The 17140-nt window shown below is 43.2% G+C and overlaps 1 protein-coding gene across 10 annotated transcripts in view; it reads right to left on the bottom strand.

Annotated features, from left to right (window-relative positions):
- The window catches only part of tmem108 (transmembrane protein 108), a 195598-nt gene that overhangs the window by 129917 nt on the left and 48541 nt on the right, over positions 1-17140 (bottom strand). For 8 of the 10 annotated variants that reach the window (XR_009447078.1, XM_059653764.1, XM_059653748.1 and 5 more), the window contains exon 4: positions 2178-2355. The exons of 1 other annotated variant lie outside the window; for it this stretch is intronic. Coding sequence is in view for 7 of the 9 variants with exons in the window: in XM_059653764.1 (XP_059509747.1) it covers positions 2178-2241 (64 nt within the window). In the remaining 2 variants the exon portion in view is untranslated. Of the gene's footprint in view, positions 1-2088; positions 2356-17140 lie in introns of those variants that run through there. One more of the 10 variants, XM_059653766.1, reaches the window with a different exon arrangement.

Here is a 17140-nt window from a genome sequence, read left to right as displayed (position 1 = left end):
AAGAGATCTTGATCAACTGGGTTAGTGGGCTGAGGAATGGCAGATGGAATTAAGTTTGGATAAATGTGAGGTATTGCTTTTTGGTAAAACAAGCAAGGGCAGGGCTTGTACAATTAATGGCAGGGCCTTGCGTAGTATTGTAGAGCAGAGGGACCTAGTGGCTGCAGGTGTGAAATTCTTTGAAGTTCGTAAGAGATTTGACAGGGTGATTAAGAAGGTGTTTAGCACATTTGCCTTCATCACTCAGACCTTTGAGCATAGGAGATGTCATGTTGGTGAGGCCTTGCCTGGAGCACTATGCACAGTTCAGGTCGCCCTGCTATTGGAAGGATATTATTAAATTGGAGAGAGTTCGGAAAAGATTTACCAAGGTGTTGCAGAGAAAGGAAGGTTTGAGTTAGAGATAGGACTTATTTCCACTGGAGCATAGGAGAGTGAGGGGTGATCTTTTAGATATTTATAAAATCATGAGGGGCATAGATAAGGCAGATAGCAAGGGTTTTTTCCCTAAGGTGGGAGAGTACAAAACCAGGGGCATATTTTTAAGGCAAGAGGAGAAAAATTTGAAGAGGATGAGGGACAATTTTTTTTTAAAAAACAGAGAATGGCTTATACTTGGAATGAACTGCCAGAGGAAGTGATGGATGCAGGTACAGTTACATTTAAAGACATTAGAATAAGTACATGACTGGGAAATGTTTGGAGGGATGTAGGCCAAATGCAGGCAAGTAGGGCTATTTTGGTTTGGGAACATGGTCAGTGTGGACTAGTTGGACCAAAGGGTCTGTTTCCATGCTCTAATTCTTATGACTCTACAACTCTATCCATAACACCCCTGTTGTGTTTACATTTTAACAATCTGTCGATAGCGATCGCTACCTTAATATCCTTGTTCTGTTCCTAAGTTGCCTTGCAGGATGAACCCTCCAAGGTGTCCCCCTTCAGTACAGATGCAGTCATTTCTCTAATCAGTCATGCAACTCCTCCACACCTTCTCCATCTCTCTCTATCTCACTGAAACATCTAAATTCCAGAATTCAGAAGACAATATCTGCCCTCGATCATCTTTGTCACTTCCTCAAAAAACTCAAAGTCTGAGAGACATGACCTCCTCTGCATAAAGCAATGCTATCTATTGCTAAGACATCCATATTTTTACAAGTGAGAGTAAATCCTGTCCCTAAGAATCTTCACTAATAATTTCCCTTGCGTTGCTGGATGAGCCCTCCAAGGTGTTCTCCTTCAGTACACATACGGTAATCTGTAATCAGTAGAGCAACTCAACCACCTCTTCTCCATATCTCTCTATCGCGCCTGAAACATCTAAATTCCAGAATGTAAAGTTGTCAGTCTTGTCCCTGTCTCAACCAAGTCTCTGATAGCTACAACATAACGGTTATGTCCACTAATCCAAGCTTCAGGTTACCAGTCATATTCTCTCTCTCACACACACACACACGACTGTAAGCTCTGCCATGGTCAGTAACCTCTGTCTGTTGCTCCTCTTAGCTTTATTGACCTTCATCTCTAGCTTCTCCTTGGTCATTTCACTTGGTGACTTCCTGCTTTGGTTCCCACTGACTGCCTCACTAGCTTAAACCCTCCCGAGTGGCACCAGTAAAGCTCCCTGACAGGATATTGGTGCTCCTGCAGCACAGGTGTAACCCATCTTTCTTGAACAGGTACCAGATATCCTGGAAGACATCCCAATGATCCACATATCTGACGCCCAGCTTCCTACATTAATTCTTTAGCTACACATTCAACTGGTCCATCTTCTATTCCTATCCTCACTGACACGAGGCATAGGGTGCAATCCTGAGATTACAAACCTAGAGGTCAATTTACTACCTAACTCCCTGCAGCACCAATCACTCCTCTTGCCTACAGTACTACAAACTCTGGCTACTTGCCCACTCAAGAACACCTGCTCAAAGACATTCTGGGCCCTGGCACCAGGACAACAATACACCATCCTGAAGTCTCTTTTATGGCTAGATCAATGCCCATTCATAACCCCGTCTTATATACAGTCTGCTATCTTTGCTCTACTGCATCTTAACACTCCCTTCGGTACAAAAGAGCTACCTGTGGTGGCTAATCCGGGGACTACTCTGGCTGCTGCTTTTGCCATCCTATGATAGGCAATTCTTTCAAGAGTATCTAAATTAGTATACTTGTTAGAGAGGAGAATAGCCATAGGGGCTCTTGCACAGTCTCTCTGCCCATTCTAGCAGTCATCCATCCGTATGCCCGAATCTTGGGCGTGGTCACATCTTTAATCTGGGCAGCAACGGTTATCTTGGGTTCGATTCCACCCTCGGGCTGTGTGCAGTCTGCACATTCTTCCAGTGTCTGCATGGGTTTCAAAGAAAAAAAGAGAATTACAGCACAGGAACAGGCTCTTCAGCTCTCTAAGCCTGCACTGACATGTTGCCTGTCACAACTAAAATCTCCAACACTTCCAGGAGCTGTATTCCTCTATTCCCATCCTTTGTGTATTTATCAAGATGCCCTTTAAAAGTCACTATCGTATCTGCGACCTCCACTGGCAGCGAGTTCCAGGCACCCACCACCCTCTATATAAAAACCTTGCCTCATACATCAACATTGAACCTTGCCCCTCACATCTTAAACCTATTCTCCCTAGTAACTGACTCTTTGACCCTGGGAAAAAGCTTCTGACTGTCCATGCCCTTCATAATCTTGTACACATTTATATCAGGTTGCCACTCAACTTCTGTTGTTAGTGAGAACAACCCAAGTTTCTCCAACCTCGCCTCATAGCGAATGCCCTCCATACCAGGCAACATCCTGATAAAACTTTTCCATACCCTCTCCAAAGCCACCACATCTGCATGGTAGTGTGGCAACCAGAATGGAACACAATTTTCCAAATGTGGCCTAATTAAGGTTCTATAAAGTTGCAACATCACCTGCCAATTTTTAAACTCAATGCCCCAGTCAATGAAGGCAAGACTGCTTAATGCCTTGTTGACTACCTTCTCTACCTACATGGTCACTTTCAGTGACCTGTGTACCTTTATATCCAGATCCTTCTGCCTATCAGTACTCTCAAGGGTTCTGCCATTTACTGTATATTCTCCATCTGGATTAGACCTTCCGAAATACATCACCTCACATTTTTCCAGATTAAACTCCATCTGCCATTTCTCTGCCCAAGTCACCAATTGATCTATATCCTGCTATATCCTCTAATCATCCTCATCGCTCCTGGCAATTCCACCAACCTGTGTCATCTGCAAACTTACTAATCAAACCAATGACATTTTCCTTCAAATCACTTTTATACATTACAAATTGAAAAAAGTCCCAACACTAATCCCAGAGGGACGCCACTCATCACAGCCCTCCATTCAGAAATGTAGCCTTCCACTGCTACCCTGTGTCTTCTATGGCCGAGCCAGTTTTTTGTTCATCTTGCAAGCTTACTTCTGACCTCGTGCAACTTTACTTTCTGTATTGTCTGCCATGATGGACCTTGCTAAAAGCCTTGCTGAAGTTCACATGGACAACATCCACTGCCCTACCCTCATCGATCATCTTCGTCACGTCCTCAAAAAACTCAACCAAGTTAGTGAGACACAAACTCCCCTTCACAAAATCATGTTGCCCCTCGTTAATACAATCCTGTTTTGAAGAATCCTCTCCAATAATTTCCCTACTACTAACATAAGACTCACCAGTCTGTAATTAGCTGGATTATCCTCACCATTCTTCTTAAACAAAAGGAACAATATTGGCTATTCTCTAATCCTCTGGAACCTCCTCTATAGCCAGTGAGGATACAAAGATTGCTCTCAAGGCCCCAGCAATTTCCTCCCTGGTCTCTCTCAGTATTTTGGGGTATATCTCATCAGGTCCTGAGGAACTTGTCTACCTTAAATGTTTTTCAAGATCCCCAATACCTCCTCCCTTTTGATCACATGACTGAAACATTTATAAACCTTTCCCCAGACTCATCATCCACCAAGTCCTTCTCTGTGGTGAATACTAATGCAAAGTATTCATTTAATAGCTATCCCACTTCCCCTGGCTCCACAGAAATTCCCTTCCCTGTCTTTGAGTGGGCCAACTCACTCCCTGGCTACCCTCTTGCTCGTTATATATGTATAAAAAGCATTGGGATTTTCCTTAAACAAAAAAAGAGAGTCAGGAGGGCGAAAAAAGTTCATGAAAAGTCATTGGCCAACAGGATTAAAAATTTCAACTTTCCTTGTATTCCATCCTTACTTCATGCGTTCTCAGCCTCCTAGTATTGACAAATACTTCTTTTTCTGAGTTGATATCAACTTACATTTGAAATCCTCCCACATACCAAATGTTGATTTGCCTTCAAACATCTGACTCCAATCTACATTCTTTAGTTCCTGCCTCACACTGTTGCAATTAGCCTTCCCCTAATTTAGCATCTTCACCTGACAACTACACTGATTTTTTAATCCGGAAGTACCTTAAAGCTTACAGACCAGTGATCACTTCCTTTCCTCTGGGTTCCTCCTACAGTCAAACAGTCATAAGTTGGATGGATTGGCCATGCCAAATTACCTCTTGTCTCCAAGGATATGTAGGGTACGCAGATTAATCCTTGGGAAATGCAGGGTTACAGGGACAGGGTGTGGGATGCTCTTTGGAGGTTTGGTGCAGACGTATAGAGATTCTATGATTCTGAAAACATCTGTCCATAATACTTTCTGCTTCCTGCACAATCCTAGCCTCATGCGCCCTGCTGAATTGTTTAACTCCTGATCTAACCAATCCCTGTGGACTGGTAGCAGCTACAATCCAACAATTCCTGCAGCATAATTGTCAGGAATGTTCAACCAGTTTCTGATTTCCCATATTTTGCAGAAGCATACTACCCTGCTGACTGCCATTTATATCCTCTAGCAACTACTTAATTAAAAATGCATTTCTATCAAATTAATTTATAGATGACTAGATGGTCCCTAATGTTAGATTCTTACTAAAAATGCTAAATTCACTACTCTGCAAAGTCCACGTCCTACTCTAAATTGCAGAAATGCCACTACTCAGTCAAAATCATCTCTATTATGCTTTCACAAGCAGGTCTGAAAAATTCTCACTACCAATGGCAAGATGCCAACTGACTGCTATTACTGCTGGCTAAACGTCTTCTTAGTGCCACAATTCACCTCCCGAATATTCAAGTTCTTCTTTCCAACAGGCTGGATGTCTAGAAAACTCAAAGAAAACTAGAACCTGGCCAATTCAATTCACTGTTCTTTCCAAGCGATCTCCATGTTGGAAACCAGACATCAACATCTCATTTGGGTGGCCGTGGCTCAGTGGTTACACTGCTGTCTCACTGCGCCAGGGACCCAGGTTCAATTCCAGCCTCCGACTACTGTCTGCGTGGAGTTTGCACGTTCTCCCGTGTCTGCAAGAGTTTCCTTCGAGTGCTCCGGTTTCCTCCCACAGTTCAAAGATATGTAAGGTAGGTGGATTGGCAATGCTAAATTGCCCATATTGCCTGGAGATATTTAGGTTGGGTGGGTTAATTATGGGAGTGCAGGAGTAGGGGAATGGGTCTGGGTGGGATGCTCTTCGGAGGTCGGTGTGGACGTGTTGGGCTGAATAGCCTGTTTCCACACTGTAGGGATTCTATGATTCTATGAACATCAAGGCATGCTCAGGCCATATGCTGTCCACATCCATGGGCATTGCCATCCAACATGTGCTAGCCTCCAAGAATCCTCATGGCATTTCTTCAACTCACTTCTGCATTTAGGAATATAGGAACATAGGAACAATAGTAGGCAAGTCATCCCATCATTCAGTACAATCATGGCTATTTGAACACTTCAAATGCCTTTTACTCATTCCATCCCCATAATGTCGTCTGTCACTAGTAACCAGAATCTATCAAGTTCTATTTTAAACACACTCAAAGATTGAACCTTAGTAGAGAATTTCAAAAATTCATAAGCCTCTGAATAAAGCAATTTCTCCTAAGTGACACTTGCCCTTATGTTAATTGTACCCCCGGTTGTGGGCTCCCCAAACAGGGGAAACATCTTACCTGCATCTATCTTTTAGGTATTTGGAGAGTTTTAAAGAGATCACGCTTCATTCTTCAATATTCTAGAGAATACAGACTGAACTTGCCTATCTCTCTTTTTGCTTCTGTCTTTACGAAAGAAACGACCTGTGTAGTGAATGAAACCTTTGAAGAGCAGGTGTGCATGCTGGAATGGATAGAGATAGAGGAAGCTGATGTACTGAAAATTTTGTCAAACATTAAGATTGACAAGTCGCCAGGCCCGGATCAGATTTGTCCTCGGCTGCTTTGGGAAGCGAGAAATGCAATTGCTTCGCCACTTGCGAAGATCTTTGCATCCTCGCTCTCCACTGGAGTCGTACCTGAGGACTGGAGAGAGGCAAATGTAATTCCTCTCTTCAAGAAAGGAAATAGGGAAATCCCCGGCAATTATAGACCGGTAAGTCTCACGTCTGTCGTCTGCAAGGTGTTAGAAAGGATTCTGAGGGATAAGATTTATGACCATCTGGAAGAGCATGGCTTGATCAAATACAGTCAACACGGCTTTGTGAGGGGTAGGTCATGCCTTACAAACCTTATCGAGTTTTTTGAGGATGTGACTAGTAAGGTTGATGAGGGTCAAGCTGTGGATGTGGTGTATATGGACTTCAGTAAGGCATTTGATAAGGTTCCCCATGGAAGGCTCATTCAGAAGGTCAGGAGGAATGGGATACAGGGGAACTTAGCTGCTTGGATACAGAATTGGCTGGCCAACAGAAGACAGCGAGTGGTAGTAGAAGGAAAATATTCTGCCTGGAAGTCAGTGGTGAGTGGGGTTCCACAGGGCTCTGTCCTTGGGCCTCTACTGTTTGTAATTTTTATTAATGACTTGGACGAGGGAATTGAAGGATGGGTCAGCAAGTTTGCAGACGACACAAAGGTCGGAGGTGTCGTTGACAGTGTAGAGGGCTGTTGTAGGCTGCAGCGGGACATTGACAGGATGCAGAGATGGGCTGAGAGGTGGCAGATGGAGTTCAACCTGGATAAATGCGAGGTGATGCATTTTGGAAGGTCGAATTTGAAAGCTGAGTACAGGATTAAGGATAGGATTCTTGGCAGCGTGGAGGAACAGAGGGATCTTGGTGTGCAGATACAGAGATCCCTTAAAATGGCCACCCAAGTGGACAGGGTTGTTAAGAAAGCATATGGTGTTTTGGCTTTCATTAACAGTGGGATTGAGTTTAAGAGTCGTGAGATCTTGTTGCAGCTCTATAAAACTTTGGTTAGACCGCACTTGGAATACTGCGTCCAGTTCTGGGCGCCCTATTATAGGAAAGATGTGGATGCTTTGGAGAGGGTTCAGAGGAGGTTTACCAGGATGCTGCCTGGACTGGAGGGCTTATCTTATGAAGAGAGGTTGACTGAGCTCGGTCTCTTTTCATTGGAGAAAAGGAGGAGGAGAGGGGACCTAATTGAGGTATACAAGATAATGAGAGGCATAGATAGAGTCGATAGCCAGAGACTATTTCCCAGGGCAGAAATGGCTAGCACGAGGGGTCATAGTTTTAAGCTGGTTGGTGGAAAGTATAGAGGGGATGTCAGAGGCAGGTTCTTTACGCAGAGAGTTGTGAGAGCATGGAATGCGTTGCCAGCAGCAGTTGTGGAAGCAAGGTCATTGGGGTCATTTAAGAGACTGCTGGACATGCATATGGTCACAGAAATTTGAGGGTGCATCCATGAGGATCAATGGTCGGCACAACATTGTGGGCTGAAGGGCCTGTTCTGTGCTGTACTGTTCTATGTTCTATGTTCTATGTTCTAAAAGGATGGTCTTGCCACGCTGGGTACAAGTCTGGCGAATGCGTCTTGCACTCCCTCTATGGCAGTGGTATCTTTGCTAAGATAAGGAGACCAAAACTGAACAATACTCCAGGTACAGTCTAACCATGCTTTGAAACATTTGAAGCAAGACTTCACTACTCAAATCCTCTTGAAACAAATGTTAACATTCCATTAGCCTAACAGCTTGCTGCATCTGCATATTAGTCGTCATGGCTTATTGGAGAATAGGGAGAAACTTGAGGACTATTGGATTGACTGTCTAAAAGGACTCCATTACCAGTTAGCCAACATCTCAGGGTCTTAAATGAAGTAGCCATGGAGATTGTAGCAGCAAAAATCATAAGCTTCCAAAATTCCTTAGTTTCACTGGAACCCATCCAGAATGTGACAATTATTCAAGAAAAGAAAATAGACAGAAAGCAGGAAAATAGACAGCTCCAGTAAGCTGAACATTTCCCATTGGAAATTGCTGGAATCCATTCTTGAGTTATCTATAGAATCACAGAATCCCTACAGTATGGAAGCAAGCCATTCAGCTCAGAATCCATGCAGCCCTCCAAACAGCATCCCTCCCAGACCCACCCAGTCCCCCTATCCTTTCCCTTGTAACACTGCATTTCCCATGGCTAATTCACCTAATCTATACATCTTTGGACTGTGGGAGGAAACTGCAGCACCCAGGAGGAATCCCACACAGACACAGGGAGAACAGGCAAACTCCACACAGACAATCGCCCAAGATAGAAGTGTCTGGGTCCCTAGCACTAAGCCAGCACGCTGCCTTAAGGTTATAGCAGAATATTTATTATAATAACATGGTTTTGTGAAAATAAACCATTTTTAATTGATGAAAATGACCAGTTCGGAGGGGTGAACTGATTATTTCCTTGTCCCACTCTTAAATTGGTCATAACAAAGGTTACAAGTTTTAACAGGAAGTGCTATTGCCAATTTATTAGACTTCATATAGCTCAGTATCATAATAAACCAACAATGCAGCATTAAAACAACAATGAGATCAATTAAGTAGAAGATATCAATTATGTGGAGATGCTTTCCTTGACAAGGCCCATGAAACAACTGAAGACGATTGGAATCTCAGATAGTTGTGCTTGAAATTAGACACAGATGTAGAAATTTTGGTTTGTTCAGATGGTGAACTGTGGTTGGAGAAAGTTTCTCTTCAGCTGATATAAAACGACCATGGACCAGGGGATATAGACCCGAAAGATCAGAAAACAGAATGCAATTTTTCTGTGTAGAGACAGAAAAATCACTGCCAATTTGTGTGCAATTCCAATCATCGATTTTTAACTTAAAGCCTGAACTGTTCTTGTGTATTATTGGTAAGTAGGATAAACTAAACTGTATGGATTCAAAATTGAAAATCCCATACAGCTTTATTTACCAGCTCAGGTTACAACTTGCAGTTACAGATAACTTTGCATGCAGCCTTCTTCTTGCATGCTTCTGTTCACTTGGAATGGGAACTGAAAATTCGATTTGGTCAGCTAAAAAGCTTTCGGTGTCATCTCTGAATCAAGTCAGAATTCACACAACACCAGGTTACAGTTCAACAGATTTACTTGAAATCACAAGCTTTTTAAGCTCTGCTCCTTCAATCGGGTGGTGAAGTGAAGAGAAGCACACAGGTACTGAATTTATAGGCAGAGAGATCAAAAGATCAAAGATCAAGAGAGCTTGCTTTTATTCATCAATGCATTGCACATAGGAGTTGGAAGGTCATGTTGTGGCTGTACAGAACATTGGTTAGGCCACTTTTGGAATAACCTTTGCAATTTTGGTCCTGTACAGTCCCATGATGTCACAACTCTTACATTTAACGTTCTGACCAATGAAGTCTAGCTTGCCAAATGCCTTCTTCATCACCCTGTCCACAGTGACTCCATTTTCATGGAACCATGCACCTGCATCCCTAGGTTTCTTTGTTTGGCAGCACTCCTCAGGGGCCTACCAATAGCTGTATAAATCCTGACTTGGTTTGCCTTGCCAAAATGCAACATTTCATTTTATTTAAATTAAACTCCACCTGCCATTCCTTGGCACATTGGCCCATTTGATCAAGGTTCCATTGTACTCGGAGAATCTTCTTCACTGTCCACTACACCTATTTTGATGTCATTTATAATTTTACTAACTATGCCTCCAATACGGACACCAAAAACATTTATATAAATGACCAAAAGTCTGTGGACCCTGCACTAATCATTGTGGCACACAGTCGATCACAGGCTTTCAGTAAAATACAACCTTCTACCACCTTCCAAATGGTTCGCTTTCCCTGGATCCACGTGATCTAAATTTACTAACCAGTTTATTATGTGGAACTTTGTCAAAGACCCTGCTAAGGTCTATGTAAACAACATCAATTTCTCTGCCTTCATCTATCTTCTTGGTCACCACTTCAAAAAAACTCAAATCAACTTTGTGAGACATGATCTTCCATGCATAATGCCATGCTGGCTATCACTAAATCAGTCAGTTCTGAAGAAGGGGCACCAGACAAAAAATTAACTCTATTTTTTCTTCCCCACCCCCCCCCACCAGATACTACCAGTCCTGCTGAGCATTTCCAGCAACTCCCGTTTTTGTTGTTATTGTTTGTCGCAAATCAATCCTTGCCTGCTAAAGGCATGTAGATCATTCTCTCAGAATCCCCTTCAACAAATTGCCCACCACAGTTGTCAGGCTCACCTGCCTGTACTTCCCTGGTTTCTCATTGCAGCCCTTCTTAAAATAATGACATTAGAGACCCTCCAGTCTTCTGGTACCTCATCCATGGCTACTGATGATACAAATGTCTCTGCTAGGGACTGCACATATTTTTTCCCTAGCCTCCCAGTGTGATTCATCTGGTCAGGTCCTGGGTATTCATCTATCTTAACACGTTTTAAGACCATCATCAATTCCTCCTCTGTAATGTGGACTCTAAGGCATCACTATTTATTTTGAGTTCCTCAGCTTCCATGTCTTTCTCCACTTAAATATTTGTTTAGGATCTCACCTATCTCCTGTGGTTCCATAATAGATGGCCTCATTGTTAAGGGGCCCTATTTTCTCCTTCATTAATCTTTTGCTCTTAATAGCTGCTGGATAGTTGCTCAAGCTCAGCAGGTCTGGCAGCATCTGTACAGGAGAAAATAGAGTTAACGTTTCGGGTCCAGTGACCCTTCCTCAGAACTGATGTTTCTCCAGTTTACATTGGGCTTCACTGGAACACTGCAGCAAGTCAGAGACACAGATGTTGGCCAGGGTGCAGGGTGGGTCACCCTTCCAGCCAGATCATTAACAACTCCTTTGTCTGTCCAACTGCCTCTCTCTCTCTTTGGGCTCTATCCTATCGTTTACTCCCTATCCCACCCACCTCTCTATTTTCTGCATATAAACTGGTGTTTTCCCAGCCATTATCAGTTCTGAGGAAGGGTCACTGGACTTGAAATGCAAACTGTTTTTCCCTTCACAGATGCTGCCAGACCTCCTTAATTTGAGGAATGTCCAATTCAGAATTATTTGGATTTGGTTCTTCACTGTGTTGCAACAAGCCCATTCTCCTTTGCTTTCCTTCTCTATCAAAGTACCATTTGAACGCATTCACATGACACTGAGTCTTCCTTCTATCTGGCATTATCAAATAATTCACTGCATTCAATTTCCTTTCAATTAATACGGCCTACTAAACCTCAGTTTTAAAGGTTTACCTACCACAAAGTAATTCTGACACTATCTCCACTCACAAAGCTATGAAATTTTGATCTGTCTACTTCCTGTTTCATTACATGCTGTACTATTTTTACACACTGTCGAGCCAATTCACTTGCTGTATTCAATCTATTCTTAAAATAGAACACTTAGTCCAGTAATGTAGTCTCCGAATGCTGACTCACCAATTTCTCCTGAATTAATTTCAGTGGTCCTCTCACCTCATGTCCAAAACTAACTGAATTTAGTTGATTCATTAGGTGCAAACAAAATACAAATGTAATTCTTGATCCCAATCTTTTGGACAGTCCTGACAGAGCCCTCAACATTGTCTTTAAAGTTTGATTTATACCATTAATAATATTCCCTGCGATTCTGGATGGTGTGCTAAACTATCCGTAAATTTCCTCGAATAACTTAGATGTAATACTTGATCTTTGATCCGATTATCTGAGTAGTCTATATCTTCTGAAAACTTTGAGTTACTCTTCTACAATCCTTTTCGCAGCAATACTGCATAATTGAATGGTCTCTAGAAATCTAGTAGACATATGTTATGATCAACAAATACAGACTCCTTGTTGTTTTAGGGAGGGGTCCTACACAACCGGGCACTTGTAAAAAGTTCGTCAGATGCTGGAATGGGTATTCAGGATGCTGGTTTTATCACTAACTGGCACTTGTGTACGTATGGCACATCTTTATGCAGTCCAGGCCAAAAAACATTGTATTTTGGTTCATAGAATCCCCAGTGTGGAAACAGGCCCTTCAGCTCAACAAGTCCACACCGAACCTCAGAGCATCCCATCCTGATCCATCCCCCTGTAATCCACCTAATCTTCACATCCTTGAACACAATGGGCAATTTAACATAGCTAATTCACTCAACCTGCACATCTTTGGACTGTGGGAGGAAACCCACACAGACATGGGGAAAACGTGTAAATTCCACACAGAGTCGCCCCGAGGGTAGAATCAAACCTGGGTCCCTGGTGCTGCGAGGCAGCAGTGCTAACCACTGAGCCACCATGCCGCCCTTGAATTTACCTTAATCACACATGACCTCTTACTGGTAACTCATGTGCTACCCACAATACCTCCTTTCTATAGCCCACCAGTAATACAACTTAATGAACTTCTGCCCACTTTTCATCAGCCTGAAAATGTGATGGTCTCCATTTCCTCAGACTTCATTTTTAAAACATTAGCATTGTGGGAGACACAGAAGAATCCGAGTGTATGCTTTTTGATAGAGCTGCTTTATTTTTTTTCCACCTTCCTATTGGCAGGTGAAAAATTTCACCATGGACTCTGGGCACTGAAATCCAGTTTAATGATTCATCACGTTGCCTGCAATGAGATAGAAACATCTCTTCCCCAGCAAAACGAAAAAAGGCAAAACTGGAATTGATCACTGTACAGTTGTCAGAGGTAAAATACCCTCTTCGCAATGATGTCATCAATCATTTGTAACACAACAAAACGAAGAAAGAAGAAAGCCGAGTGCTCAAATCTTGGCAACCTCAAAGCAGTGAGGGCAATCAGCAGCAGTAGAACTGTAAGCCACTACAATCTGTAAACTCAGTCCAGTATATGAGAGTTACAGCATTATTATGGTACAGTGGAAACCTTCTAGCCATTGTGCCTGAACCAGTTTTAAGAGCTAGTGCCAATCTCTGGCTTTTACCCGTCTCTACACATTGCAACTATCGAAAGAAAAAATCCAACGCCCCCTTGAATGCCTCAATGGAACCTGTCTCCTCCACATTTGAATAACATGCTGTATGAAAGTTTTTCCTCATCATCCTTAGTTTGTTTGCACATCACTAAAATCTATGCCCTCGTGTTCTCATCTGTTTTACAAGTGGAAACAGCTACACTCCATCCACTCTACCATGCTTATGATTTTGAAAACCTCAAATCAGACCTCCTATTAGCATTCTTCTCTTCATAGAGAACAGTCTCAACAACTCAACAGGGTGGCTTAGTGGTTAGTACTGCTGCCACACAGCACTAAGGACACATGTTTGATTCCAGTCTTGGGTGACTGTGCAAACTCTGCATTCTCCCCATGTCTGCAGGGGTTTCCTCTGGGTGTTCTGGTTTCGTCTCAGTTCAAAGACATGCAGGTCAGGTGGATTGGTCATGTTAAATTGCCCATAGTGTTCAGGGATGTGTAGATTAGGTGGGTGTGGTCTTGTTGGGCTGAAGGGCCTGTTTCCACACTGTAGGGATTCTCCGAGAATACTTCCTCCTTACGGGATATATTTTTTTCAAGTCAACAATCACTGCCTTAAATGTCTACCACTGCTAATCTATCCACCCGATCCACTTTATCTAGCTCCATCCTAATTTCTCACAATCAAACCAAACATTAAATTCTATCACACTATGATCAGGACTTCCAACGGAACATTCTTCTGTAAGGTCATGTATTAAACCTGCATTATCACCCATGGCTAAATCCAGGAGAGTTTGTTCCCTGGATTGCTCTGAAACAAATTGCTCTAGGGAACAAGCTTTGAATGAACTCCATGAATTCATTGCCATAGCTACCCTTTCCAACTAACTGACCTGTTCAATAAGATGCTTATGGTCACCCATAATTATGGCTTTTTTCTCTATTTTTTCAGATGTTGCAGTGTCCCCAGGGAAACCAAGTATTCCAGGAGTTTCAGCTGCCGACACTTCTTCGCTTGACCTTGTTGAAGCAAAACATTGCCTTTACAAACTATAAACCACAAAATAAAAGACCTTACAAACTTGCCTTAGAAGTAGTGATCATAACATGTTGAATGTAATATTTGGTTCAATTGTGAGAAATTTGGGTCAAAAAACAGCAAGAGTCGAGTACAAATACTCACCGTTTGTACTCATCCAATTATTAGCTTCCACCAGTGTTCTTTTGAATCGTGACATCACCTTAGGAGCGCTCTACCTCTGGATTGAGTGAAGATAAAGACGGGCTGCTCCTTTGGAAGTTTTCCTGTTGTTCCTTGCCAGATTTGCTCTCTTTATGACCTCACAGCCCTGTACTGCTACAGGTCCTTACAAAGTCGCTCTTTTCTCCTTTTCACATAGGGATTTTGGGATACTATTCCTCAGTATTTTCTCTCAAATTTGGATTCTACACACCATTCACAATTTACAATACTAAATTGAGATCAAATGCAAAACCAAGAGAACGGAGGCTGCTGGAAATCAGAAACAACAACAGGAATTGCTGAAAGAGGTGCCAAGGTGCGTGATGTCACTGATCATGTTTTTGGGCTCCTTAAGGGGGAGGGGGAGCAGCCCCAAGTTGTGGTCCACATTGGCACCAACGACATAGGTAGGAAGAGAGATGGGGATTTAAGGCAGAAATTCAGGGAGCTAGGATGGAAGCTGAGAGCTAGGACGAACAGAGTTGTTGCCCCTGGTTTGTTGCCCGTGCCACGTGCCAGTGAGGCGAGGAATAGGGAGGGAGAGGAGTTGAACACGTGGCTACAGGGATCGTGTAGGAGGGAGGGTTTTGGATTCTTGGATAATTGGGGCTCGTGGGACCTCTACAAGCAGGATAGTCTTCATCCGAACCCGAGAGGTACGGATATCCTGGGGGGGGGGGGGTGAAATTTGCTAAGGCTATTCAGGTGGGTTTAAACTAATTCAGCAGGGGGATGGGAGCCAAAATTGTAGTTCGACTATAGAAAAAAGGTTGAGAGTAGGGAGGTCCAAAATAAAGTTTCAGGGACGCAAGATGGCACCTACAATGAAGAAGTTGGTTTGAAATGTGTCTACTTCAATGCCAGGAACGTCCAGAATGAGGTGGGTCATCTTGCAGCATGGGTTAGTACTTGGACTTCGATGTTGTGGCCATTTCGGAGACATGGATAGAGCAGGGGCAGGAATGGTTGTTGCAGGTTCTGGGATTTAGATGTTTCAGTAACAACAGAGAAAATGGTAAGGTGGGGGGGGGGGGGGGGGGGGGGCGGCGGGGGGGGGCAAGAAGGTGTGGCATTGTTGGTCAAGGACAGTATTACAGTTGCAGAAAAGATGTTTGGGGACTCGTCAACTGAAGTATAATGGGCTGAGGTTAGAAACAGGAAAGGAGGTGTCACCCTGTTGGGAGTTTTCTCTAGGCCTCCGAATAGTTCCAGAGATGTAGAGGAAAGGATAGCAAAGATGATTCTCGATAGGAGTGAGAGAGACAGGGTAAGTTGTCATGGGCGACTTGAACTTTCCAGATGTTGACTGGGAACACTATAGTTTGAGTACTCTAGATGGGTCAGTTTTTGTCCAGAGTGTGCAGGAGGGCTTCCTGACAGTATGTAGATACGCCAACAAGGGGCGAAGCCACATTAGATTTGGTACTGGGTAATGAGCCTGGCCAGGTGTTAGACTTGGAAGTAGGTGAGCACTTCGGTGATAGCAATCACAATTCTGTTATGTTCACTTTAGTGATGGAAAGGGATAGGTGTATACTACTGGGCAAGAGTTGTAGCTGGGGGAAAGGCAATTACAATGAGATTAGGCAAGATTTAGGGAGCATAGGATGGGGAAGGAAACTGCACAGGATGGGCACAGTAGAAATGTGGAGCTTATTCAAGGAAAAGCTCCTGTGTCCTAAGTAAGTATGTACCTGTCAGGCAGGGAGGAAGCTGTAGAGCACAGGAGCCATGGTTTACGAAGCAAGTGGAATCTCTGGTCAAGAGGAAGAATTCGTCTTATGTTAGGATGAGATGTGAAGGCTCAGTTAGGGCGCTTGAGGGCTACGAGGTAGCCAGGAAAAACCTAAAAAGAGAGAGAGCTCAGAAGAGCCAGGAGGAGACATGAGAAGTTGTTGGCGGATAGGATCAGGGTAAACCCTAAGGCTTTCTGTAGGTATTTAAGGAATAAAAGAATGACGAAAGAAAGAATAGGCCCAATCAAGGATAGTAGTGGGAAGTTGTGTGTGGAGTCAGAGGAGATTGGGGAAGCACTAAATGAATATTTTTCAACAGTATTCACTCTAGAAAACTGTTGTTGAGGAGAATACGGAGATACAGGCTACTAGACCAGGTGGGATTGAGGTTCACAAGGAAGAGGTATTAGAAATCCTTCAGAAGGTGAAGATAGATAAAGTCCCTTGGGCTCAATGAGATTTATCCTAGGATCCTCTGGGAAGCCAGGGAGGAGATTGCCGAGCCTTTGGCATTGATCTTTAACTCGTCATTGTCTACAGGAATAGTGCCAGAAGACTGGAGGATAGCAAATGTGGTTCCCCTGTTCAAGAAGGGGAGTAGAGACAACCCTGGTAATTACAGAGCAGTGAGCCTTACTTCAGTTGTTGGTAAAGTGTTGGAAAAGGTTAAGAGATAGGATTTATAATCATCGAGAAAAGAATAAATTGATTAGGGATAGTCAACAGTTTTGTGAAGGGTAGGTTGTGCCTCACAAACATTGAGTTCTTCGAGGTGGTGACCAAACAGTTAGATGAGAGTAAACCGGTTGATTTGGTGTATATGGATTTCAGCAAGGCGCTCGATAAGGTTCCCCACAGTAGGCTATTGTACAAAATGTAGAGGAATGGGATTATGG

The sequence above is a fragment of the Stegostoma tigrinum genome, chromosome 2 (assembly GCF_030684315.1).
Source record: "Stegostoma tigrinum isolate sSteTig4 chromosome 2, sSteTig4.hap1, whole genome shotgun sequence".
Taxonomy (NCBI): domain Eukaryota; kingdom Metazoa; phylum Chordata; class Chondrichthyes; order Orectolobiformes; family Stegostomatidae; genus Stegostoma; species Stegostoma tigrinum.
This window is presented reverse-complemented; position numbering and strand designations above follow the sequence as displayed.